Source organism: Mugil cephalus, chromosome 1 (assembly GCF_022458985.1).
Source record: "Mugil cephalus isolate CIBA_MC_2020 chromosome 1, CIBA_Mcephalus_1.1, whole genome shotgun sequence".
Classification (NCBI taxonomy): Eukaryota; Metazoa; Chordata; class Actinopteri; order Mugiliformes; family Mugilidae; genus Mugil; species Mugil cephalus.
Window position 1 is genome coordinate 2,019,393 of NC_061770.1, and position 27,067 is coordinate 2,046,459.

General features: G+C 40.4%; 1 protein-coding gene across 2 annotated transcripts in view; it reads left to right on the top strand.

Annotated features, from left to right (window-relative positions):
• The window catches only part of mtor (mechanistic target of rapamycin kinase), a 74,870-nt gene that overhangs the window by 47,320 nt on the left and 483 nt on the right, over window positions 1-27,067 (top strand). For both annotated transcript variants that reach the window (XM_047581986.1, XM_047581995.1), the window contains 27 exons: window positions 989-1,089; window positions 1,621-1,736; window positions 4,296-4,373; window positions 4,840-4,947; window positions 9,488-9,613; window positions 10,400-10,531; window positions 12,317-12,432; window positions 15,020-15,137; window positions 15,662-15,859; window positions 16,330-16,430; window positions 16,596-16,692; window positions 16,841-16,939; window positions 17,056-17,178; window positions 17,561-17,743; window positions 18,167-18,301; window positions 19,928-20,102; window positions 21,407-21,542; window positions 21,661-21,808; window positions 23,266-23,388; window positions 23,847-23,929; window positions 24,019-24,091; window positions 24,167-24,241; window positions 24,981-25,116; window positions 26,056-26,121; window positions 26,216-26,296; window positions 26,552-26,632; window positions 26,861-26,966. In XM_047581986.1, the coding sequence (XP_047437942.1) occupies window positions 989-1,089; window positions 1,621-1,736; window positions 4,296-4,373; window positions 4,840-4,947; window positions 9,488-9,613; window positions 10,400-10,531; window positions 12,317-12,432; window positions 15,020-15,137; window positions 15,662-15,859; window positions 16,330-16,430; window positions 16,596-16,692; window positions 16,841-16,939; window positions 17,056-17,178; window positions 17,561-17,743; window positions 18,167-18,301; window positions 19,928-20,102; window positions 21,407-21,542; window positions 21,661-21,808; window positions 23,266-23,388; window positions 23,847-23,929; window positions 24,019-24,091; window positions 24,167-24,241; window positions 24,981-25,116; window positions 26,056-26,121; window positions 26,216-26,296; window positions 26,552-26,632; window positions 26,861-26,966 (3,114 nt within the window). The remainder of the gene's footprint in view (window positions 1-988; window positions 1,090-1,620; window positions 1,737-4,295; window positions 4,374-4,839; window positions 4,948-9,487; window positions 9,614-10,399; window positions 10,532-12,316; window positions 12,433-15,019; window positions 15,138-15,661; window positions 15,860-16,329; window positions 16,431-16,595; window positions 16,693-16,840; window positions 16,940-17,055; window positions 17,179-17,560; window positions 17,744-18,166; window positions 18,302-19,927; window positions 20,103-21,406; window positions 21,543-21,660; window positions 21,809-23,265; window positions 23,389-23,846; window positions 23,930-24,018; window positions 24,092-24,166; window positions 24,242-24,980; window positions 25,117-26,055; window positions 26,122-26,215; window positions 26,297-26,551; window positions 26,633-26,860; window positions 26,967-27,067) is intronic.

The window sequence follows — 27,067 nt, forward strand, 5'->3', positions numbered from 1 at the left end:
AAAATTCCAATGATGTGAATGTTAGCATTCTGGGTCAAACGATAACTTTCTTGCTTTCATTGGACCCTCTGTGTTTGTCTGTTGTTGCCCCATATATGCCAGTGTAGCACAGAATATTGTATTTGTGAGTTTCATGTCATAAACTAACAGATGGAAACAGCTTCTCTTCACTGACCCCATCTGAGCAGGAATCTCTTTTTTTCTGTGAACCCCTCCTGCTCATTCACTTTCCCAACTAAGTTTTCTCCAGCATCCTGCCTGTGAAACACATGCGGTGGGTTTGATCCCCTCCCGGACAGTGTGCTGATTGTTGTTAATGGAGCATTAGTCTTGGTTAGATGCACCCAACCTTGGCAGCGACATCCATCTGTTTGCTGGAATGCTTGATATTATCGAACCTATTTGGGACGGTACACTGACTTGAGATGTTCCTCTGCAGGAACAAATGAATAAGTAAATAATGCCAGAGGCACTTGGCTGTTCTAGTGAATGATTTTGTCAATTCAATTTGGTACAGGAAAGGCGTGTGTGTATTAACATTGGGACAATAGAAGATTCTTTTAAAGCATTGCTACAAAGAAGGTTTAAAGCAGCAGTTAAAGAAATGGCTATCACATTAATATCAGTTGAAGATGAATACATCATTTCTCTATAATTGCCAACTTCATCATTTAGTGGATGCATGTTCATTGTTTAAAATACCAGACACCATGTGCAACTGTTTCCAGACTGTACAATACTCGTGTACAGTATAGGCTCTCTTTTGCACTTGTGTGAACCAGGGTCTTCTTAGTGGTCTATTTGTCAATACTGTAGTGACAGTAATACTATACCACTAATTAGCTGACCAGCAGGGAAACTTGAGGTCAGTTTCTCATTGACGTCATCCCACTGCACATTGTGATATTTATCTGATTTCATCATATCTTTGACCATGTTCTTGAACAAATCTAAATTTTCTTTGTCTGCTATGCTCAACGCTTCCTAGGGGCCAACTGCATCAGCAGTGCTGTGAAGAATGGACGCTGGTCAGCGAGGAAACCCAGGCAAAGATGGCTCGTATGGCAGCTGCAGCTGCCTGGGGTCTAGGTAATTACTTAAATACCTAATGTCAGATATAAATGAATGATAACAGTTTTTAAGAAACTGTAGACGAAAAGGTTGACAGTGACCAATAAAACAGTAGTCAGTGTGGGAGCATTTACGCCATTCTGTCTGACTGAGTTCAACAATGCAGCAGTGAAAGCACTAATGGCTCTTGCCAAGTCCGCCTCACATAACCAGATGGGAATGGTATCCAGTCATAATATTGACATATTATAATGTGCAATGGTGGAGAAAACGGCAGAAGCAACCTCAGTTTTCTGCTCTTTGACTATGACTTTCTAAACTCAGTCATAAAGATTGAAGCGACAAATCAGCAGGCTTGCCTATATTAAACTGTTGTTGAGAAGCAAAAATGCTGAGGTTATAGTTATATAAACTATAGCAATCTGGGGTGCAGTGTGATTCGGATCTTTAAATCTGACTTAAAGCTTTAATCTGATTTGAAGTAGCTTTTAAATCATTAAGTGTTATACTCATTATCATGAACCTGCTGATTGACTGTTATTTCTCCAGGACATTGGGACAGCATGGAGGAGTACACATGTATGATCCCAAGAGATACACACGATGGTGCTTTTTACAGGGCAGTGCTAGCCCTGCATCAAGACCTCTTCTCATTGGCCCAACAGGTGGGTTTCACTTATACCAAGTGCTAAAAAGGTTTGTTTAAAGAAAAACTGGACATTGCACATAAGTTACAACAAATATATATATACACACACACACACTTGTGTGTATTTATTAAAGTCTCTGAGTCATCTACAGTATAAATGTACTACAGTATTTTAGATGGCATTGAAAGGCATGCTTTGTGGTAATTCATCAAGTCTTATGAAAAGGGAAAATCTCTTGAAAAGTTGTATAGGTTCTTAGAGGTGGGATCAAATTTCTCCATTGCTCAGGCTTTTCATTAAAAAAAGTTAACAGGCCAAGTTTTTTTTCCTTTTATACTTTAACTGTAAAAATTAGAATTCATCACGGCATTTAGCCTCAGACATATAAAGAGCCTGTCTGCAGCGTTTGGTAGGTAGATGGCGTTTTCCACATTTAATGAAGGTTGGGAAATGTAAACGAGCTCATGGTCCCTGGAGATGGATTTGTTCAAGCTGAATGCCAGCATGTTTAATGTTCACAAGCTTCATCACTGGAACCAGTAAACACCTGCTCCTCTGATTTCCTTGGACTCATCCTCAGTCTCCTTTTCACCACAAATCCTTGGATACTTGCTTTCTATGCCCCCTTCCCTTCACAACCCTTTCCTCCCTTCAATGTAGAGATTATGTCCAGGTGTAGCCTATAGGATTCTCCATCAGCTGAACAGAGAAGGCAGACTTTTGACTCTTGCTGACAATATCCACTCACAATGAAAGAAGAGAAATGAGAAGCAGATGGGGCGAGGGTGAAAGCTCAAATGTCAACATGAGCTCAGTGTAGTATACCGGATGGGCTTGGTAATCCTCGCACTTAAGTCCTTTTGATTCCATAGGGTTGTTCCCCTCTTCCGTTCATGCCCCCAACAACCAGACATGTGCTCCACGAGTCTCGGCGTGTGTCTGCGTGAAAGGTTTCAGGTTCCCTTAGTTTCCAAATCTCAGTGTTTGGTTTGTTTCAGTGATGACGTGTAGACACTTCAGTCATGCTCCCCATAGAAAAGAAATCGGCTGTGCCAACATTTATAGTATAAGTACTCCTACAATGTGTGTTTGATTTGTAAATCGTCTTATGGGATTTTAACAACCGGAGCTGTCCTTTTCACTTCACAGTTGCACATAATTTCATGTTTCCTAAAACTGTTGATTTGGTTTCATGTATCATGAAGTAAGATCACCCTTGTACTTCAGCATTTTAAATACATAAGCCACCTTTATGTAATAGAATAGAAGACTGGGCCATGATTTGTTTGTTCTGCTAGAAGCCAGACACTGCATTTATCGGGAGTCGTCTTGACTACACATTTCCAACGAGGCCCTATCCTGGTAATTCAGGAGTAAACAGGACTATAACTGAGGGGAGACTGCAAAGAAGCAGCCTCATTGTCACCTTGTCACGGCCAACCTCCCATAACCCCAGCTCTTGTCGTGCGTGCCTGAAGAGGTGTTTTGGCACGACATTCCTGTTTTCCCTCCCTGCAAAAAAAAGTAATTGGGGGGGAGTCGGTCTGAAACAGCTGTGTGTCCTGGCCCCAGAGACCTTCCTCAGTCATTCTCCCTCATTTTACATTCTCACTAATAACAGTTCCCATAAACATTGGCTATACAAGCATAAAAAATCAGCAGACTTTCAAACACAGTACTTGTTTGTCCTTGCTTCCATGGATCAGGCCTTTCTTTCAGTTACAGTTTTTCAGTCCTCAGGGATAGATAGATAATCCTTTAATTTATCCCACACTGACGATGGAATGTCTGCAGCACTGATTCTGGATAAGTGTTATTCCTGTGTAAAAGTCAGTAGCATACAGTAATAAGCTAAGAAACAAATAGGTACCAAGAACATTTTTTGGAAGTGAGTGCACGCTGACATTTAGTTAAACATCAGGAAACATTTTTCACAATTTGTGTTGTGGTCATGGCAGGAAGCATGACTAACCGCTCCCATTCTGAATCCTTCTTTGTCACCCTGCACCTCCTCTTTCCTTCTCTGAATGTTCATCAGGCTGTTTTAAAAAGTACATCTGACATCCATGACCATGGTTACATAACTTTCACATCACTGCCTTAACAGTTCATTTACCTCTGTTCATAAAACACTTGGCACGCAGCAGCACATCAAATAATTTTGCAGTACAGGCAGGCGTTCTAGTTCTAACCAAATGAATGTGCCACTGCTGGCAGCTTTTGAGTGAAAAGGGTGTGAGCAGCAAGCAGTGGCAAGCCTTCATTCATTTGTACAACGTGTTTTTATTCCCTGGCATTAGTCCAAGCCCAGCTGTTTCTGAATTAAAGTCTCTTTTGGAGGCATTGTGTCATTGTGCATTTTGGGGTCATGGTAACTTGGAGAAATGCCACTTTGAATGTTTGATGACTTATGGAGATGCAAGTATGCATGGATGAGATAACTAGTTTAAACAAGATTCATTGGCTCGAAAGCTTATACTTTCCGGCAGAAGCTTGTGGTAATACTACCAACAGATTTTTAAAATTTATTGTCATAATATAAATGTATCTTCTTTTTTTTTTTTTTAAATCCAGTGTATCGACAAAGCAAGAGACCTCCTGGATGCTGAGCTGACAGCCATGGCTGGAGAGAGCTACAGTCGAGCATACGGGGTAAGTGTTCCTCTGAGACCACCAACAAAATCCATTGTCTGGCTCCACTTGACCATCCAATTTTTCATAGCATGCATATGTAGAGGTATGATGTCACAGCAACTAAATATGATATTTTGAAGTGATGACATAATATTGAAATCTCACGGCCCTCTCATTTGTGGGATTATCCATACAACAGTTCAGATCCACAGACTGTCAGCAGTGAAGTGTCAGCAGGCATATGAAGTCTTTGGTGTTGCTACGTAAACAATCTTAGTGTCAAGATAACCAACTTTTTCTGACTGATGCCACACAGGCAGGTCCAGTGGGTTGCTAAATGCATTCAGTTGAGTTAATTTACAACCTAATGATCCTTTCATATTGTACTGAAGGGGCTTTTACTTCATCTCAACAATATAAATTTTGTCATTATAATGATTAATGTGTGAATAGGAATGAGTTGGTGTGTGTGCTTGTTTCCTAGGCCATGGTGTCTTGCCAGATGCTGTCAGAGCTAGAGGAGGTAATTCAGTACAAGCTGGTGCCAGAGAGGAGGGACATCATCAGGGAAACATGGTGGGAGAGGCTTCAGGTAACTACAACACGATATAGGGATGCACACACAGTCACGTGCACAACTGCAAATTAAATGTAAAGCAGATGTTGGAAAGGCTACTGTTACTAATGTGAAACATACCAACCAGCCATGTGAACATGACGATATAAACATATCTCAATGACTGGGCCTCCCTCAGTTCCCATCTTGGTGATTTGTATTGTTATTTAGGAATTTGAAATTATTTTGAAAAGCACTAAAACAGTGGTATTTTCCCCCTTGGGAGACTCAGAGGTGATGAGATATGTTCCACATGCAGCAAAAACTAGCTATTTTCCAAGCTGGTCTGTTTAAAATTCACAGACACAACCTTGTCATTTTATCAATACAACCACACTCATTCCATCTGCCGCATATTTCCAAATCAAGAAAATACTCCTGTTTTTAAATAAATGTTTTAGCTATCTACTCTTTAGTGTGTACCGTCTCAGCTATCATATGATGCGAATCTTAGCGTTGCCCACTGAACAGAGCAGGCAGAAACACATCAATGTTTTTATCATTTTTGTTGCCTCCAACTATAATTGAAAAAGTGAACTCTGATATAGACTACACCAGGGGTATTCAATTAAAATTCAGAGAGGTCCAGTTACTAAGATTTGGTGTACCCTGATGTAAATAAAATCAACAACGTATGCACATTTCTATATCATTTATTGTCAAATTTCAAGTGTTTTCCAAGTAATAGCCTATAGCCTCCTTTTAACAAACCAACAAGTCTGAACTTATCGAACTACAGTCGATTTGATTGGCTTGGCCATTGATGACGCTCCTAACGTATTAACAAGATTAGCGGTGCCTGCACGATGAATTATATTTTAATTAACGTTAACCATTTGAAGCCCAAACGGATCGCTGGCGATCCATCAAAGCACGCTGATTTTGAATTACTGTAACTAACATTTGTTTGTGCTATTGACAATATTCAAATTGTGGTTGAACACTGGGAAGTTGTGCTTTTGTCTGGAAGACCTTCGTGACACCTCAAGGGTTTAACTAACTTCGTTTTTACCAAGAAATTCCTCCAAACAACTCTCTCTTCCTGGGGCTCCGCGATGGTGCTCGCTCCTCAACCTGGAGCAGCTGGAAGCAACAGCAGCGGTGCGTCATTATTACCTTGGCAGCTTTTTTTTTTTTTTCCAGAAAGTGCAATTTCCCAATGTTCAACCACGCTTTGAATTTTGTCCATCGTGAGTTATGGTAATTCAAATACCGCAAGCTTCTTTGTGTGCGCAGACGGATGTTCAGGTCTAAGGGTTAATTTTTCAACGGGTCTGGGCAGAACTGTCTCTGGGTCTGTGCCCGGACTGGGGTCCGCCATTTGGTGATGCCTGTTCTACACCTTTATAAACTGCTTATTTAAGCTACTTGTTAGTTTGATTGTTTTGTTTACAAACTGATCATAATCAGCGTAAGGTCGATTTTGATGAAGTATTTGCTTTGCATAAAAAAAGCCTTCGAGGAAATTTCAAAAACAGAAGTGTGGCTCATTTCTTTTATACCACACTGTAACCTTATCTAAACTCTTCCCGCTTCCTGAGATTGATTGTGATTGCTGTTATTAATTGTAAATTACAGTATTGCATATGTTGCGAAGTGAAACAGATGGACACGTGGAAGGACCACAAATCCACCAGTGGTTGGGAAATATTTACTGCCTGCCAGTTGTTTGAAATTCGAGACAAATGTCATCTGATCTAAAATAATTCTGTTCATGTCCATCTTTTCCGTGTTGCCGGGTTACAGCTGAATACAAATTTACTTAATTACACTTATTTCATGTGCATGTTGATGGAAACATTTAGTCAGGAAGATAAACTGTTAAGCTTCGTACTGTATCCATGTGATGCACCATTCCTGACACGTTAGTACATCGTAACCAAGCTGGCCAGTTTAATACAGCATGTGTACTACTGCTCAAGCAAGTTTCTGTTGGCATTCCTGCCTCTCCTCCATTGCTCAAATGTTACAGACACTTAGGAAAATCCTCTCTGTCCAAAAACAAAAACCTCCGTCTTCATAACCACAGCCCAGGTTGTAAATGTCTGAAGACCGTATGTGCCAACCCATAATGCATTACCCACAGTATATTCATTTCAAAATAACATTTGGTCTTGTTCAAATACTACTATACGTAATGTACCCAGAGGTCAGACCTTTCACTTTAGAATGACACAATAATGACAGATGATGCAGGAAATAATCCAAAACAAACACAACACTAGAACAGACTGCATGAAAACTGACAACAATGTTGGCTCATTTTTCAAAAACTGGCCCTGCCTCAGTCCCACAATGGCAGCAAGAGTAATTAAGGTGATGATTGCTGCCTCAATCCAGAAATCATACGCATATGACTGTCTCTCGCAACAGATGGAGAGGATAGAAGTTTATTAGTCAACAATATTTGTTTTTCGCACAAATAACTTGTGTTGTTAACTTAATGCACCAAACCGTAACAAATGTTCTTTACTACAATTTCAAAGAGTTCTATAAAATTAGCTCGGCCATTCCTTTTACTGTGCAGTAAAATCAAGATACGCTTCATCGTCTTGGCACCCTTTCTTCGTAAAAGATGTGGGGTTGTTGAGGATCAAGTATTTGAGCAAACAGAAAGTGCCCATAATTGCAGCGCCTAATCTGGGGCCGCGCTGCCTGACGGGTTCCCTTTTTTTCTGGTGATTTATTAGAGGCTGACCTCACACATCTGTTGAGGAGTCACTGTCCTGCTCCTCTGCTCCTTTGTTCTTCTTTTGAAAGTTTCTCCCTCATCAAAGAAATGGATATGGCAATGGTTGTGTTAAAACACAGTGCCTAAAAGTCTGTATCTTAATTTATAGTGATTTCTTTCTCTTTAAAAATCAGCTCGAAGCCTAATGAAGTGGCCACTAAGTGTAAATTACTCTAAAAAGAACAGGGAACAGTATAAGATCAATATATATCAATCAGCTTGGAAACAAATGCAATCTAATTTAAAAGTCTGGCATTAAAACTTCATGAAGGTTATAGTATTAAGCATCTGTTTGAAGTCAGAGAGAGAGCTGTTGATTCAACTGTGCTTTCATTTTTGAGGCTGTGGTTTGAATTTAAATGTACTGACACATGTCTATTTTCACAACTCCGTTTTAGTCAGTGGCTTAGGCTAAGTAACAGAAACACTTTTGTGTTTAATTCAATCCATTTTAACGGCACCACGTGCATCCACCAAAATGATGATACCAGTGAATTACCACCTTTCTGATTCAGTTTCAAAATAAACTGAACTCTTCAACCCCACGAGACGCTTGTATGGTTCCACAGACAGAAAACAACAGTTTGTGGTAGACCCTCAGCCACAGAAGCTCCCCAGGGCTAATTTGTGACAACTGCATAACTTTTAATGTAATTTGTTGAAACAGATCCTCCTATTTTCGTAACTCTCTCTCTCCATTTCCCTTGAGCCAGGTCGTCACATAAAGGAGATTAAGAGCAAAGCTCTTATATTAGATTGCAATTGTTTACCTAATGAAATAGCCTGTGAGTGTATGTTGAGCACCTATTTCATGTATTACATCACTTCCCTCGGCTCGTAGCTTCTTGTAATTGAAATAATTAAAATGTCATAAAGAACGTATGTAAGAAAAAATCTTTTAATATTTTAAGAATTTAAAAGGAATTAATGCACTGACATGTCTGTGTAGGGAGGAAGAGAGTATGATGACTTGCAGTTAAGGCCCACAGCTAAATGATGCAATAATGTGGTTCTCATCTTAGACCACAAAGATGCCCCTATCCACATGCCTTTTTTTTCTCCAATCAACTAGGATGAACTGGATAATTTTGCTCAGCTGAATTCTATCTGAAATTTCTTGCAGCTAGACCCAGACTAAACTGTTTTAGTCATTGTAATCACTAGGCATAGTTTCATTCAGTTGCTTTGCTCCTTCCTTATCCCATCATTCCATAACCCCAAGTCTGCTTCAGGAACTGTAATATTTATTCTACCCTCAGATTTTGACAACTTACTGGTGAGCTGCCACAACATACCTTTAGCTTTTACTTTTACTCTGAAGCAAATAATAAGATGGGATGAATCCTCTTTGAAACTAGATGGTGTCAGTTATGTTCTGTTGCTAGTAGCCATGTAGCGTAATACATACCGTGCCTGGCTGTGTAATTCTAATCAGGTTACATTGTTTTGTCTGTAGATTTGTCTTAAGTTCAAATCGTACTCACGTGTGCCACTCATCTCTGCACCTCTGTGTTTAATCATGATGATGATGAGGTTGAGGTTTGGATTAAGGAATATTTAATAAAGTGCAATCAGCAAATAGTTTTTACAGACATGTGTGGACCTTTTTCTGTGACACATGACCCTGTGCTCACATGTGTACCTGCTTGAAACCAGGGACCACTGGTCGTAATGGTATCCCCTCGGGTTTGAAACCTCACGTGTTCTTTTGAGTTTAACAAGGAGGTGCCTCTCTTTGAAGAGAGTAACAAAAGAGTAATTCATTTTTTGTGTGTTTTCTTACAGGGTTGTCAGCGGATTGTAGAAGACTGGCAGAGGATCTTAATGGTCAGGTCGCTGGTTATCAGCCCCCATGAGGACATGAGGACTTGGTTGAAATATGCCAGTCTTTGTGGCAAGAGTGGACGTCTGGTCAGTACTACATTTTGTACAAAGCCCCTCTGTATTCTCATACCCACTTCTAAGCTCATGACTTCCAGGGAGAGGAAATCAGAGCTCATTAAATCAGTTTTGTCAGATAGGAAAAGGGCGTCCAGCTCTTAATTGCAACCATCAACTCTAGCCGTGAAATGAACTTCACTTCACCCTGTTTTCTGCTGGCATTGAGGAAATTAGCACAGCACCCCCAATCACACTGTTTAGAAACCTGAACCGGCATATCTACTCAATTAAAGTGGTGCAATTTTCCATCTTGACCTCACTGTTTTTCTAATTGATTGAAAAGCGTGACAGACAGTCAGCCAATTCATCTATCTACACACTGTTGTTATATTTAAGAACACACAAAGGATGCCAAATCACCAACTGTGATGTGGCTGAAAGGAGAGATGTGAGATGATTGGCCAACATCAAACATTGCAGTAAATGTGACTATGAGGAGTTGGAAAAAATCACCCGACACAGACAAGCAGACATAACAGACAAGAAACAAGTTATGTCATTTGAGTTTCTTTATTCAGTCACTTGTTTGATCTCTCTCTGTAGTTTAAAAACGTGCTTCATTCACCAATCTCAAGTGTTTACTCATTTTGTAAACTTTCATTTCAAACAAAGTGTCCAGGTTGATGTAAGAATAAGCTTTGTATTGTCTTAAAAAAAAACACTGTATTTGATGTCATCTCATAACTTCTTCAACTATAAACCTCTTTTACAGTTTAGTTTGCTTTTTGTCCTTTGTTGCTCACTTCATCCCTGTAGGCACTGGCCCACAAGACCCTGGTGCTCCTTCTGGGTGTTGACCCCTCCAAGCAACTAGATCATCCACTGCCCACAACCCACCCCCACGTCACATATGCATACATGAAGTACATGTGGAAGAGCGCCCGTAAGGTAGGACAGTAAACCTGTTGTGTTAAAGGTTCAAAGATTTCCTTTTATAAACAGATGATGGTGTGTGCAGGCCTGCAGGCCAAGAACACTTTTATACACATGGGAGATTCATGTTGGCCAAAATAGGATCACTCAGCAGCAGACAGGAAACAAATTTAGTTGACAGTTTTCTTAATTTAATGTCTACGGACCTGGATGGAATATCTGTGAAGCGGCTCCTTAAGTGTGCGATGCAGCCTGAGTTTAAAATCAGGTAGTATCTTAAAACACCATCTTCTGAACCCAGCATAAGGAGACAAGAGAATGAATGTTATATTCACATTTGCCAGGTGGGCAGAAGCACAACTCCTAACAAATGATCATGTTTCTCCTTAACTGTTCCATAATTTAACAGCTGGTTGTGTAAATATGTCACAGCTGACAAGTTCACTATATCAGGGGTGATGATATATCATGAAGTAATGAGAAGTAGCTGTTATATTAATTGGAAAATTCCGTTAATAATCAGTACTGACCGTTGTACCCGGAGGTGAAATGTGTTATGTAAATTGTTTTCTGAGAAGCCTGTTAAATTTTCCCCCACAGGCATACTAGCCACAAATAAAATGATAGATGTGAGGTAGGACATTATGTTACTGATGACTAAAGTAACATTACAAATAGTTTGCCATATTTTAAATGGCAGAACTTCTAGGAGGATATTATACGTTGTTAAAACATTTGTTATGAAGAGTTGGGTAATTGCCATGAAAGGGAGGCTTAATTTTATTTGAAATCTGAACAGCTACTCTAAAATGAAAATAATTCATTTTGCGGAGCAGCTGAAGGCTTACATAATAGATTGCTAATAAATGGTCTATTAAATGAACTCTTTGTGCTTTTTGTGGTCCAAAATCCATCACAGGAACAGCTGCCAAGCTTCCAACTAACAGCAGTGGTGACCTAACACTATGTCACCAGAGCAGCAAGGGACCGAACTTCTTTGCTTTGTGGCATTTTCTACCAAACACACGCTCACGTACATTCATTTCCAACCCCTGAACACACATAAACACACCCACATTTATTGCCAGGTGTTGAGTAGTGTTTGCGGTTCCAAACTGTAGTCTCATTAGGAGACTTAGGTAAGTGTGAGCTTGAGAGTTGCTGTTGCGAGAACCAGCTGCTTCTCACCAGACAAATCAGAATATAAATATATATCAAAGCTCACACACAGGCAGCTAGATTTCTGGTGTTCTGTGGGGCTGTTACTGACTGAAACTTGCACAATAGTAACTTTCTACGGTGAGTCAGTTAGTAGTGAAGGTAAATCTTGACAGTAGTTAAATAAACAGAATCTGATTTAAATTTTACTTTTCAATGTTAAATTTATACAAATGATTTTATAGTTTGTCACTCGTGAATATTTGTAGGTATTTAATTTGAAAAACATACAGAATGCTGTCCATAGAAAATCCATTATTACCATTTGGGCAGTGTCTTGTGCAGACGTTATACCTGTTGCTCATTCTTTGTTGCAGTGGTTTTCATACCAAATCTGTTAACGCTATATAGCATGCAGGACAGTTGTCTATTCTTTAACATCAGACCAAGGAATTCAAGGTAGCAGTCCTAAGAAGTTCAGCAAACATGTGTCACAAGCCACATGTTTGTATTTTTATTGAAAGTGATTACAGAAAGGTCCAAAGCAACACAGGCAACATGGCTAATTACAGCCATACAGTAACTTATAACTGTGACACCAAGTCTTGACTTTTTATTGGTATTTTTGTTGTTTCTCTCTAGATTGATGCTTTTCAGCACATGCAACACTTTGTTCAAGGTGTCCAACAGCAAGCCCAACATGCCATTGCAGCAGAGGACCATCAACGCAAACAGGAGCTCCACAAGCTCATGGCCAGGTATGTCCCTTTCTGGCAGCGCAGTGTCAGCGGCTGGCCACCTAATTAAACTTTTCAGAAGATATGTCCCAGTGGGAAAAGCACAGGTGTAAACATACACCTACTGGCATGCCAGAGGAAACACAAAGCAACATGCTGGAGCAAGGAGCAAGGAAAAAATAGGAAGTCTTGTAAATACACAAGGTCGTGTACAGTGCATTTAACTTATTTTCCGTGAGCATGACTCACTCTAGAGTAGCACCTTTTATAAGTTCATTGGCGTCATATGGTCTGTTTTTTTAAAGCTTCCCAGACTTTCTGAATATCTTACTTCAAACCTCTCAATAAAAGAATCCACTGGGCAGTAAATCTGGCACCGTGCCTGTAGGTATCATCAGGTCTCTGTTTTGCACCTGCACCTCTTCACCTCCACCTCATTTGACAGTCCTGGCACGGCCATAACACTTTTTCACTCTTGTTACCTCACTGTGGGAAAAGATTCAATGTCAGTTCACTTCAAACAAAATAAATAAATAAAGAAAAAATATTAATAAGCTTGACGTTCAGATGATTGGCTGGCCTGTGTTTTTAAATGCTAATTTTGTGGCATTGAACGTGGAAAGGTTCATATTCCCAAAACGACTGGGAATGACATTAAGATCTAAAAGACGTTGTTTTTGAATTTTATTGTGGGCTTTTCATAATATTTGAGGAGGATATCTGAAGCTCCATCTTTTAGTCAGCTGTGCCTTGCCTGTGCAGAAAACAAGCCAGAAGTGGGCTATTGGAACAGACAGGCATAACTCTATGTACAGTAAATCATACAGTAGTGTCATCTGGTCATGTGCACCAACACACAGCAGTCGCATGTACCTAACTCCTAACTCGTAAATCACACATGCCAACCTATAAGTGGGGCAGAAGGGGCTTTTTTATATTTGCATCATCCCCACATAGACTCTGGCTGTCTGAGGAATGCACGTTAGGGAAAACACCTGTACAGTAGCAGCCCAGACGGGTTCTCTGCAGACATTCTGACACACTTTCATGTGTACAGGTCGGCTGCGTGGTATGGAGCACACCTGGACTGCTCAGTTAGACGCTCACATTCACAGTCACATGAACACTCTTCACCCAAAGAATGCAGTGTAATTTCTGTGGTACCACACGTAGGACCAATGACTCTGGTGTCTACTGTGTGTGAATAAACATGTTGTTCCAGTGTTCCTAGACGCCCTGTCCTCCACCTGTGCCTTCCACAAAAGTTGAACCTACTAACGGTTTACGGAAACAGTTTGGCCTCGACACGCTGAACCTGAACCATACGCTCACATGGAAAAGCACTCAGGAGGTATTGCGTTATCCCAAAAGGCAATTTATTGGAGGCCCTCTGAAGAACCTCTGCAAACATCACACTGTTGATGGGCTTGACAATACAGTGTTTGCCAGTTGCTCACTTCACTGTATTTGCATGTGAATTCTACATATGTCCTCTGCCGAACTACTTTGGCTTATGCCTTCACACAGCATCTGTGTCTGTGGGTGATGGATAGACCTAATTCCTCTGGGATGCTGCACAGTTCACTGCCAGGTTATGTTAAAGAAAAATTGGTTTGATAATTGAACATTTCCAGGTGTGATTCAACGATCTTTCTGCTGCCTTAAAGAAGTAATACTTTTGATATATACCTGAAAATAACATGTCATATAGCATTATCTAACTCCTTTTTAACACACTGCCTCCAAATTTACTGAATATCGCTGCCAACTATTTATGAACAATGGCAGTTTAAGCATACTTAAACCGAACAGGCAAAACATTACGACCACCTTCCCTAATATTGTGTACGTCTCCCTTGTGCTTCCCAAAACAGTTGTGACTCATCAGAGAATGGACATGGGTCTTCTGAGGGTGTCCTGTGGTTTTTGGTAGCAGGATGTTGTTAGTGGGGGCCTTTGGGTCCTATGGGTTGAGGGGAGGGGCCTCTGATCAATTTGGGATCTAGTGAATTTGGAAGCCAGATCGACACCTTGTGCTGTTCTTTATATTTTTTGAGTTCTTGAAGCATTTTTGTGTGCCCGTGTCAGACTGCATCCTGCCCTCGATGGCTGTGTCATTGCTATGGGGTGGGGGTGCCAGGTCTGGTCTAGATGGGTGCTACATGTCAAAGTAACATCTACATGAATACCAAATCCAAAAGTTTCCTAGAAGAACACTGAATTGTCACAAGATGGTCAATGTTTTTTACTCCTGTCAGCAGTTTCAATGTTGTGCCTGATCAGTGTATAAACTCTAGAGGATATATTTTTTTCCTTTGGCTTGTTCCAACAGTGAATTCCTTATCTCATGTATTCACTCAATTAGTTACTGCTGCAGAGCTTCTGTTAATGACATTGACCTCAGACTACTTCTATAAGTGTCTCTTTTTGTTGAATGCCAGAACATGTTTGTCTATTATTCACAGAACAAAGTTTGTATAAGGGTATATAAGCTTCTACTCTGAGCTACACCAACATTTTTATAACTAATGATATGAAAATATCTATCTGGCATGGTTAGTAAGTTATTTAAACCTTCTGTCTTTCTCTCTCCTTTTCCCCCATGCAGATGTTTCTTGAAGCTAGGGGAATGGCAGCTCAGCCTACAGGGCATCAATGAGAGCACCATCCCCAAAGTTCTGCAGTATTACAGCAACTCGACTGAGCACGACCGCAACTGGTACAAGGTCAGTCCCTCCCTCTCAACTCTAACCTTTTGACTTTTGACACCTCTCTGGCTGCAGTAAAATCCCAGCTGTGTCAGTAAGAGATTGCTCTGACACTGATGTGTCACCAGGAAAAACTTTTAGGCCCCATTTTATTGGCCTTTAACCAAACATGTCATAACAAACTTATTTGTTTAGTTTTAGTTTCTGCACGGCTCATTTAATCCACTCATTATATTGTCATAAGATATGAGCTGATGGGATAATTAGAAATATTTTAGATTTTTCCTGTCCTCACCTGTGCTGCATTCACTACAGCTACATCCATCTTCGCCAACTTCCTCCAGCTCTTAGTATTTAATAACTGGTTGCATATTAAAGCAAACATCAAACTCATATGTTCAGAACAGAAAATTATAGCCCCCTCAGGAGATATCTGTTATCTTGAAAAAAATTGAAAATGACATAATGAAGCAACAAAAGCCTTTTCCAGTTTCCAGCTCTTAGAAAACCAGTTTGACAGAGTTTTTAATATCTTTTGCCAGGCTTGGCATGCCTGGGCTGTGATGAACTTTGAAGCAGTGTTGCACTACAAACACCAGAACCAAGCACGGGATGAGAAGAAAAAGTTGCGACATGCCAGTGGTGCCAGCGCTAACAGTGAAGCCAGCAACAGTGACAGTGAAGTGGACAGTACTGATCACAGTCCTATACCCTCACCAGGCCAGAAGAAAGTCAATGAGGTGAGTGTTATAGGAAAAACCATCAGTCATTCAGTGTCTTTTTGTCTCAACTGCCAAATTTCAACCACAATACTCTCTGTATCATCAGGGCAGTGTGTCACCTTGACAACATATCTCATCCAGTATGCTGGTTGGACCTGTAATTGGTCGAAATTACTGACCAATTACAGGTCTCAATATGGACTTACTCAGAAAGCATAATTAACAGTTCCTGCTCTTCCAAGAAAGAGAAACATTTCAGGTGATGCTTGGAGCATTGATTCTGGCAAGATGTTAAAATTGCAATGTGACAACAGAGAGATACTGATAGAGTTTTGGAATTTTAAAGTATGGTGATCGTCCTTTACAATACCCACTTACGGGCTGCATCTGAAATACAATATGTTCCTTATGTTCCTCATTATAACTATTTTTGTATTTGTCATGCATTTAAAAAAATATATATATATGCTGTGTGCATCCCTCTTAAGGACCTCTCGAAGACGCTGCTCTTGTACACAGTTCCTGCCGTTCAAGGTTTCTTCCGCTCCATTTCATTATCCAGAGGAAATAACCTACAGGACACTCTTAGGTAAGTTAAATGATGGAGAAACTGTAAAGCCAAATCGCATGGACGTACATCACATGTGATATGTGAGGGTATGAGGACCTCTGGTGGTGTACTGTGATTGCGCTGTTACATCATGAAAATGAAGCAATCAAAGATTCTGATTGTTTATTTTATTTAACCTTTCAGGGTTTTGACTCTGTGGTTTGACTATGGTCACTGGCCTGAAGTAAATGAAGCTCTGGTGGAAGGCATCAAGACCATTCAAATAGACACCTGGCTGCAGGTATGGCACACACACACAGACACATATTTGAAGTGATGTTGGCCTCAACACAAAGAAGTGATGAATGATGAATGAAATCCTTTTCATGTGCAACAGTTAGTGTTAAAGCAGTTTACTGAGATTTTTTGGGTTTTCTCTACCTACGCAGGTGATCCCACAGCTTATAGCTCGAATTGACACCCCTCGAGCTCTGGTGGGCCGCCTCATCCACCAGCTGCTTACAGACATTGGACGGTATCATCCCCAGGTGGGTCTCTACTACACAGCTACAGACAATTATTTATAACAAAGAACAGAACCAAGACCGCTTTTTAAGGCTACTCAAAGTCATACCATCAGTGATTGTTCTCTGTTCTTCCCCAGGCTTTGATCTACCCACTGACTGTGGCTTCTAAGTCCACCACCACCGCTCGCCACAATGCTGCTAACAAGATCCTGAAGAACATGTGTGAACACTGCAACACTCTGGTTCAGCAGGCCATGATGGTAGAGAGATGAAATTATTTATTTCATACTCTGAATAAAATAAAATGATATGGGTGAAATGGTGCACGTCTGGAAGTCAGTAAGGCCCCAGCAAAATACACTGATCAGGCACAATATTATGACCACCTTCCTAATCTTGTGTACGTCTCCCTTGTGCCTCCAAAACAGCTGTGACTCATCAGAAAATGAGCATGGGCCGGTGGTATCTGGCAACAGAATGTTATTAGGGGCCTGTGGGTCCTATGGGTTCAGGGGAGGGGCCTCTGTTGATCAGGGTTGTCCCAGTGCATCCCACAGATACTTGATCATACAGAAATGATTTACCATCAACAATTCTTTTTCCTTTTATTGTGTCACAACCTTTTCACATTTTTTCATCCAGGTGAGTGAGGAGCTTATCCGAGTGGCCATCTTGTGGCACGAGATGTGGCACGAGGGCCTTGAAGAAGCCTCGCGTCTTTACTTTGGGGAGCGCAACGTCAAAGGCATGTTTGCTGTACTGGAACCTCTACACGCCATGATGGAGAGGGGACCACAGACCCTCAAAGAGACTTCTTTTAACCAGGTTTGTGTCATCTCAGTTTCAGGTTACCAGCTGAGCTAACAAGCCACCTCCAACTTTGATTGTATATTTTGTCCTGGGTGCAGAAATTTCACCATATACTGTAACCTGCTGTTTTTCAACATTACTGTTGTTGGCATTTACTGGAAATGGTAGACACAACAAAGATACATTACATTTAACATTTAACTGATTCAGTTCCTTTGTAGTTCTTGAAGATCAAGAACAAAAATTATTGTGCTTTATATTTTAACATTTTAATTTCAACCGCTTGTGGGAATTGTCTGCACTATTCATTATGTCAATCCTATCCTAATCCACTCACAATATTGGTGTTTTAATCTTAATATTCATTGCATTGTACCTTCTTTGGTCCATCATTGTCATTCAACTTCTTTAACAGGCATTTGTCTTCCTCCTTTGCAGGCTTATGGCAGGGACTTGATGGAGGCTCAGGACTGGTGCAGGAAGTACATGCGCTCTGGAAATGTCAAAGACCTGACGCAGGCGTGGGATCTGTACTACCATGTGTTCAGACGCATATCCAAACAACTTCCACAGGTGTGTAAAAACATGAAGTAATTGCAGTGAATATATATTACTGTCTAAAACAGAATAAGCTCAATAAGCACCACACTGTGTCATGTAGGAATATTGATTTATTATTACAATGTACAGAGTATATGGAGGCCTTTTTTTAACATATAGAAATATGCAAGTATTTTCTGCAGCAAACAAAAAGACAGCAACATAAGCAGTGTATGCTATCTGTGCAAACTAATCAGACAAATATGCTTGAAAATAATCTTCAAGCAGCATGTCCTTAATAGCTCCTGGGCAAATTAGAGCAGACATCTCACCACTTATGCAAATCTATGTCCGCTCCAGTCTCTCATCAGATGTGATGAGATATATTCTGCATTTCTTATCTTGACCTGTTCTTTGATCTCATGGTAGGTAGGTCCACCACACTGTCTACTAGATATGTAAAGTGACATTAATGAGACCAGATTTTGCATGTCTGGGTGCTCGGTTATTAGTATCCATCCACAGTGAAGGGGCATCTGTTTTTGGCAACATACCAGTATTAGAAAAATTAATATTAAATTGGACGATAATGATAGAGAAACACGTTATTGCACAGCATCACTCCGTTGCAATTCAGGAGACACTTAATGTTTGGTTAAATTCACATAAGCCACAGTATTTTTGTGGCCTGTATTATAAATGTAGTTTGGTCTTTGGTTATTACATTTATTTATTTTGTTCTGATCTTCTTAACTAATTGTGCGTAACTCTCTCAGCACCTTCCAAAACAAATACTCAACAGGGCGATAAGATATTCCTTTCATTTATACCACAATAGAAATAATATTGTTTATTCATACGTCAGTGTATTCAGTTAGTCTGATTAATACTTCAATAACTGGACAACTTTTTATATACTATTAATAATATTGTCAGATTGTTGCACATGTTGCAACATGGTTTACCTGAAGCTAGATAATTTATTACACTCACAAAGCTGTTTTGTAGTAATGTACACAGGTTGTACCAGAAACCAGTGGATAGTGGGTATAAACTTTGCTAAGACCAAGGTGTGGTGCTTTTGTCCTGGAGACTGAATTAAGCTGATAGATGTCATTCCTCGCAGCTAGCATCACATTGGTGATGAGTGACATCAAAAATAGTTCTGTCGGCTGCTCTTACTTCACATAATAAATGGAGACAGCAATAGTATTTGACATTGTGGCATGACCCCGCTCTCGGGGATCCTCCCTGCTGGGACATTACAGTACGCAGCATGAACTACACTGCAACGTAATCACATGCTGGGAGCAGTGCAGATATCCCCCCACAGGGCATTAACATAGAAATAAATCCTCTCCAGGATCCATCCGAAGAGCACATCCAGGGTAGGTTGGGGGTGCAACTGTGCATCAGCATTCAGAATTTAACCATGAAAGCCATTAAATAGTCTGCCACAGTCCAGATTTGATGCACTTTAAACGGCTGGTGTTTGCAGACAAGCAGCGAATGCTTTAAGGAAGTGAAATGTTCCACAGTGAAATGTTTGCTTTAGGCACTTTTGGCAGACTCAAGTCAGTGCAAGTTCTGTACACAACAGACTAACACCTAATTGTCTCTTCCTGTGCTATATTTCCACCTCATCAAACTTCCTCACAGCTGACCTCCCTGGAGCTACAGTATGTGTCTCCAAAGCTGCTGATGTGTCGGGACCTGGAGCTCGCTGTACCCGGCACTTATGACCCCAACCAGCCTATCATTCGCATCCAATCCATTGCCCCTTCCCTGCAGGTCATCACCTCCAAGCAGCGCCCACGCAAACTCACCATCATGGGTAAGATTAGGAGAAAATTGCATGGGCCTAGTGGCACTAAACTCATTATATTAGGAAAATAGATTAAAGCATATTTATTTCTGGTGGTATGCTTTGAGCAGGCAAGGGCCATCGCATTAGAGAAAATTCAATATTAATAGAAGCTTTACCCAAACAATAAACAGCTCCAAGGACACAATTTATTTAGAATTCATCAGTCATTGCAAACATCTGTGTCATTAATGTAGGAGAGTAAAAATCTTGCCTACCAACAGAACAAGATCAGACCAGTTATGAAATAAATGCAAATAAATGAATTCCACTCTTCACAGAAGATCAGTCTCAATGGCCAGATGTGTTTTTGATCATTCTCTGTCCCAAGACAAACGGTGCATGCTGACACATATTGATTTGTCAGGAAACCTCCCAACATTGTTCATTGCTGTTAAATTAAATGCAAGAATAAATAATTCTGACAGTTTATCCCCTAGTCTGCTGTGTGATATGAAATATGACAGTAAAGTGCTTCTAAAATGGCAGAGCAATATAAAGTCACCTTGTCTTGAAGCCAAATCCACATGCTATCAATCACAAATAGTTCAGTCTGTTTCACTCTTTTTCACTGGACAATGCGATACCTTGTTCTGATGGATCCCATCAGTGTTACACAACACATTCTGTAAAAGATGATAGCCAATAAATCAACTGACCTCTGGAGCAAGACTTCAGATTAAGACCTGTCACCCACTGCAGGCTGCTGAGATTTACTGTCGGTGCGCTCTCCTACTAGTGGTACACCTTAAACTCTACATAGAACAGGGACTGTTCCAATGGAAGTGTCATTTTTATTCCACTAAAGGTAGTGTGGTGATGGTGAAGTAGTGGAACATACAGATAAGTGACTTTAGGGGTACCTAATTAAATGAAATGCATTTTCTCTCTCTCATGCTGAAAACCTCTTTCTGCTTAAGAGGAATGAGCGTCCAGTACATATGTTTTTTCTAGATGGAGAAAGTTAGTGTGGCCATTATGGTGCTGATGATGCTGTACTTATATCAGTCGTTCCAATCTGAGGGTGACAGTGAAGCTATCTTTTTATTCATTTATTTTTTTGTAAAAAGGCTACCATAGGTATGACATGGTTCTTACAAAACTGCCTACTCATTGGTACTTATTGGACGTTGTGTCAGATGCTGCAGATACAGAGTAACAATGATGCATCATAAAGAAAACAGCCAGTACTGCCAAAACTATCTATTTAATGATTTTACATAATGCACTCTTGCGGCAGTACATCAATGCGTATTTTATGGCCCCATCTGCAGGTAGTAATGGCCACGAGTTCATGTTCCTGCTGAAAGGCCATGAGGACCTGAGGCAGGATGAGAGAGTCATGCAGCTGTTTGGTCTGGTCAACACACTGCTGGCCAACGACCCGGCGTCCTTACGCAAGAATCTCAGGTAAGCGCACACAGATCACACAGATGCCCAGGAACTGATCTTAGAGATTACAGATGTTGAACAAACACACCTGACGATGTTGCCTGTCTGTGCTTGTCACGGCTGTTGAATTCATCAGCATTCAGCGCTACGCAGTGATCCCCTTGTCCACCAACTCGGGCCTGATTGGCTGGGTCCCCCACTGTGACACCCTGCATGCCCTCATCAGAGACTACAGAGAGAAGAAAAAGATTTTGCTCAACATTGAACATCGCATCATGCTACGGGTGAGAAACCACTGCCAAGATTCATTAGGTTTCCACTTCCTCAGTTTTAATAAGCAAATATACTGGGTTTTCCTCTCTAGTCTTCACTTATCTTGCCTAGTAACATCAAGGTGTTACAGGCAGTCACATGATGGATTTTCATCATATTCATTCATCTGTAAATTAGTGTATGTTTATGTTATTTACAGTTTTGTGCCATTCATTAAATATTTGTAAATGTGTAATTTACATATAAAATCATCTATACCAAATACTAAATGGATTCATCAAAGCATAGGACACATCTGTTTTTAGTGATCATATTCATGAATACCAATCACTCTTTAATGAAAACACATGGTCCATCAATATCACTAATTAGCTACGTATTTTTGACTCAGAATTCCTACTTAGTCCAAGGAGAATGCACAAATACCTACATGTCCTCAATATAATGTCACTACACAAAGTTAAAGTTTCTGGAATGAGCAGAAACAGAGTAGGTTAAGACCTTGACACCTACTGCACAAATAGCGTACAGGGGCTGGTTTGATTTAAAACTGTACACCAAAAAAGACATTGCAGCAAACTAAATAAACACAGAGGCCACGGATGGAGGACCAGTTCAAGTTGAAAATATAATGATGACAGCATGTCCAGCTCTGACATGATTACCTGTATCAGTAGGACAGAAAAATATCAGACCCTATCAACCACAAGAAAATACTGCCATCAATTACATGTTATATTTTCTATTTGCTGATAGGGTTTGAATTATTAATAGCACGCTACATTCAGTTTAAGCCCTCTAACTGACAAGATATTAAGCTGATCTTCCAATCAGTCATGCCATTAATCTTTCTTACATGAAACCTTGCAGTTAATTAAATATAGAGCATCCTAGTTGATCAGATGGGAGCCGTCTGCCCTATTACACAGCTGGAGGGCTCAGCTTAAAACATTTTCCTTCTTAGAAATGAACACTTTTACAAAATGGGACCCAATTTGTCAAGTTTTTATTTCAGTATAAACACATCTTTCTGGTGATGATTTCATTAACATGTCAGAAATGTATAGTTTCAGTTACAGTATATCCCCCTGGTGATTTCACTTTATTTCACTGTAAAAGGTGTACCAGTACCATACATAGTAGACATAAATGAACAATGTTCAAACGTGCTTTAATTATCCTTTGGAAAATGATTTTGCCTTGTGGCTGTGTATTGTTAAGGTAAAATATGTGACATCACACTCTGATGAGACATAGGTGATGACATTTTCAACAGGATAGGTCGACATAATAGTTAATGCAAGATAAAATAAGAACCATTGTCTCTTTAATAAACCCCTTGAGACTTTCCATTCATTGTCAAGAGTCTCTATATGCTGCTGTTCTTAAGTTCTCTCTGGTGGCTTTTAAAAGTACATTGTAAATTGCATAGTTCAAAGAATGTGTGGCTTTTCCCTATGCATTTCAGATGGCTCCAGACTACGACCACCTGACGCTGATGGAGAAGGTGGAGGTGTTTGAGCACGCCGTCAACAACACAGCTGGAGACGACCTGGCCAAGCTCTTATGGCTCAAGAGCCCAAGTTCTGAGGTGAGACACTCCACTCGAGGCAGTGATTAAAACTTGATCTTTTCAGCAGCTGTCCTCATATTCCTGGCTAAAATGTCAGGTAACACTTATCTAACAAATAATGTACAGATTTATAACATTTGGTGGTCATTTTCAGCTTCTCATTAGATCCAAAGGAACCACAGAAAGAGATCTGTCCAGTTTCTTGGTACAGTTGTATTAAAATAAAACAGTTATTTTTTGTTGTTATATGTCCTACTGTCAAACCACTGTCTTTGCAAGATTTCATTAACAGACCTTCAAATCAAGTCTAGTTTAAGGAACACGTGCCTTGTGTACAGGATGTTCTGCATGTTCAAGTGTCCAGAAAGACGTGTTCAGCAGCCTGCCAGAGATTTCTGTTCCATTTTCCTCTATATTCTGCTTTAATGTTGGGAACCACAAGAGCTCTCATAATACAGATGTTACTTCTCTCACAGGTGTGGTTTGACAGGAGGACCAACTACACTCGCTCCCTGGCTGTGATGTCTATGGTGGGCTACATCCTCGGGCTGGGTGACAGGTGAGCTTCTCACCAAAAAGGCGGAAGTTGTGCATTATATTAAGTTGTTAAAATAATAACAATTAACAAAACGTGTTTCTGTGCTCCAGGCATCCATCCAACTTGATGTTAGATCGATTAAGTGGAAAGATCCTCCACATTGACTTTGGAGACTGCTTTGAGGTGATTTTCTTTCGGCCCATTATTAACGTTATTCGTTATTTATCTGAAACTGACCCTCACTTCAATCTTGGACAGGTGGCCATGACCAGAGAGAAGTTCCCTGAAAAGATCCCATTCCGACTGACGAGGATGCTGACCAATGCCATGGAGGTATGCAATTCTGCTATGCTGTGATAAACACTAAACAATGTGTTTATTACTCTATGTGTGTGCACTTTCTTAAACCAGCTGGAAGGATGTTTGCATAAGCTCGTCAAGTCAAAAACTCTGTGGCAGAAAATCTTCTTAATAGGTCCAAGTGTTTTAAGTCCCCAACTTTAAACACTATAAAATTTTCTCTGATGGACTTATACTGAATCCTGTCTGAGCTGTTTCTCCTTTGTCTTTAATGTTTTATTTAAGTAATAATTACTCTTTTGCTCTTTCTCTATGTTTGTATGGTAACAGTAAATTAGGGTAAAAACAGAGAAACTAAATTCAGCGGTTAGAGGTTTAAATTGTCATCTCTCAAGCTACTGGAAAAGCTTTTTTTGTTGGAAATGTCTTTGAAAAGGTTCTTGAATCACAATTCAGTGATCTAAATCTAAACAAGTGGGCTACACCACTTATAAACCTCTGACAACAATATTGGATGGTGCTGATGTGAATTCCATGTTATGGCTGGATTTTTTTGAGAGCTGTGTGCTCTTCATTTTCTCTGCGCAAGGATTGACCCTTCATAAAGTATACTCCTTCTTATTCAGACAAATACCTCTGGGTATTTGAGTTTGTCTCTGCTGACATCCAATCTAGTCTAGTCATCTACAGAGAGTGTGCATGTGTGGTGTGGAAATATCTGTAAATTGGGTTACACTCTGTATCTCTAACTAAATCCACCTTGATCACTCAGGTTACAGGTTTGGACGGTAACTACAGGATCACCTGCCACACAGTGATGGAGGTGCTGAGGGAGCACCGGGACAGCGTCATGGCTGTGCTGGAGGCCTTTGTATATGACCCGCTGCTCAACTGGAGGCTCATGGACAGTAAGGAGACAGGATCTGCTATTTCAGAAAAGCAAACACTTGACAGCCAAATGTTCCACCTCGTATAACCACAACCGACTATGTGAAACAGTGAACTGGATGTGGATTTGTTCAGGCCAGGAAAGGTCTGTTGAGGTGAAACTACTCTTCTTTGAGATGGTGACTAATGTTGAGCATTAAATTTAATCACATCAGGCTTTGCTGGACATCTGTTTGGCTTTCAGTTTAGAGAGACATTGACCAGAGAGGCAACAAAGTGTTGCAGACATCTGAAGGTCACTGGGTAAATTCAGATGAACAAAGAAAAGATTTTGAAGGACATGTAATAAATTATTACACGCAGCCATCAGCCAAAACATTGAAACCACTGGCAGGAGAAGTGAATAACATTGATCATCTTGTGACAATTCAGTGTTCTGCTGGGAAACTTTTGAATCTGGGATTCATTCATCTGAATGTTAATTAGACATGGACCACCCACCTAGACCAGACCAGATCCTTGATAGCAGCAGCCATCCCCAGCAGGATGCAGCCTGACACAGACACACACAAACACATTTTAAAGATGTTGAAAGAAATAATACAAGAATCTGTTGATGATTACGTGGACTTCAGTGTTTTAATGTGAAGCTCATTAGTGTTTTCTCTACACTTCTCAGTCCTGTTACCATTTTCTGCACTGTCAACAGCACAAGAAGACTATATTAGAAGTAAAGTGTGGGGAACATGTTCTTTGTGCCACAGAAAAAATAACTCTGGTGTCCAGAGGTTTTCAAACCAGTGAGATAGGTTTCACAATAGTCGCTTGCCTGTAAAAGGGTTTGTGTGTTGCGTCTTCCTGAGTGGTGAAAGAAATGTAGACCAATATTAGTTTCAAAAAATAATAAAAAAGAGTAGCTATTGTCATGGAAGATTACATACCCCACATCTCACCCACAGCAAATACCAAAGGCAACAAGCGTTCCCGCACCAGGACCGACTCCTACACCGCTGGACAGTCAGTGGGTCAGTCTACAGTACACACTGCGGCCTAATCTGCTTCTGGTTTGTTACTCACTAAGACATGTTTGAATCTTTGACTGTGTGGTGTCGTCTGCAGAGGCCCTTGAGGGAATAGACCTCGGAGAGACCACGCACAAGAAACCAGGGACCACAGTGCCTGAATCCATCCACTCCTTCAGTGAGCTCACTTTGACATTTCATGTATTATTTGTTGTGTAGTGCTTTTTTTTCTCTGCTTGTTTTACCACAACAATATCAAGCCTCTCTTGCTGTCATAAACTATTGGTTCAACTGCGCTGTTTTAAGGCAGCACTTACATCTAGTCTAAGTATTTTCAGATCCAAAGAGGCCTGATATGTAGAAAGAGCACAATTTATTTTTGTGATGTTAAAAATAGTTGTACGTTGATACCACTGTGTTTGTGTTTTTTAAGTTGGTGATGGCTTGGTACAGCCTGAGGCGCTCAACAAGAAAGCTATTCAGATTATCAACAGAGTGCGGGACAAACTTACAGGTAAGGTCTGTAGAGATATAAACAAGGGTGAAACTGATGATGGCGTTAGTTCCGCTTTTTAGTTTTCTCCACAAGATGCAGTGGGAAGGGTTATTAGCTTGTTAGCTTTTTCAGATCAAGTGGGAGGTTTTTACATACACCTTCCTGAAAATACCTCAGTGTTCGCAGGTTAAAATCCTCAAGCAATGATGGCGTCTACCAGATTAAATTCTGATTTTGTTCCTGCAGGTCGAGACTTTTCTCACGATGAGACACTGGATGTGCCAACTCAAGTAGAGCTCCTCATCAAGCAAGCCACATCACACGAAAACCTGTGCCAGTGCTATATTGGATGGTCAGTACTCTTTTCTGCTTCAGCTGACTTGAGGCATAGTGCTGTTCAAGAAGCCGGATGAAAGCAGCTTTTTCTAGTAGGCTCTGTGGTAAATTGTATTA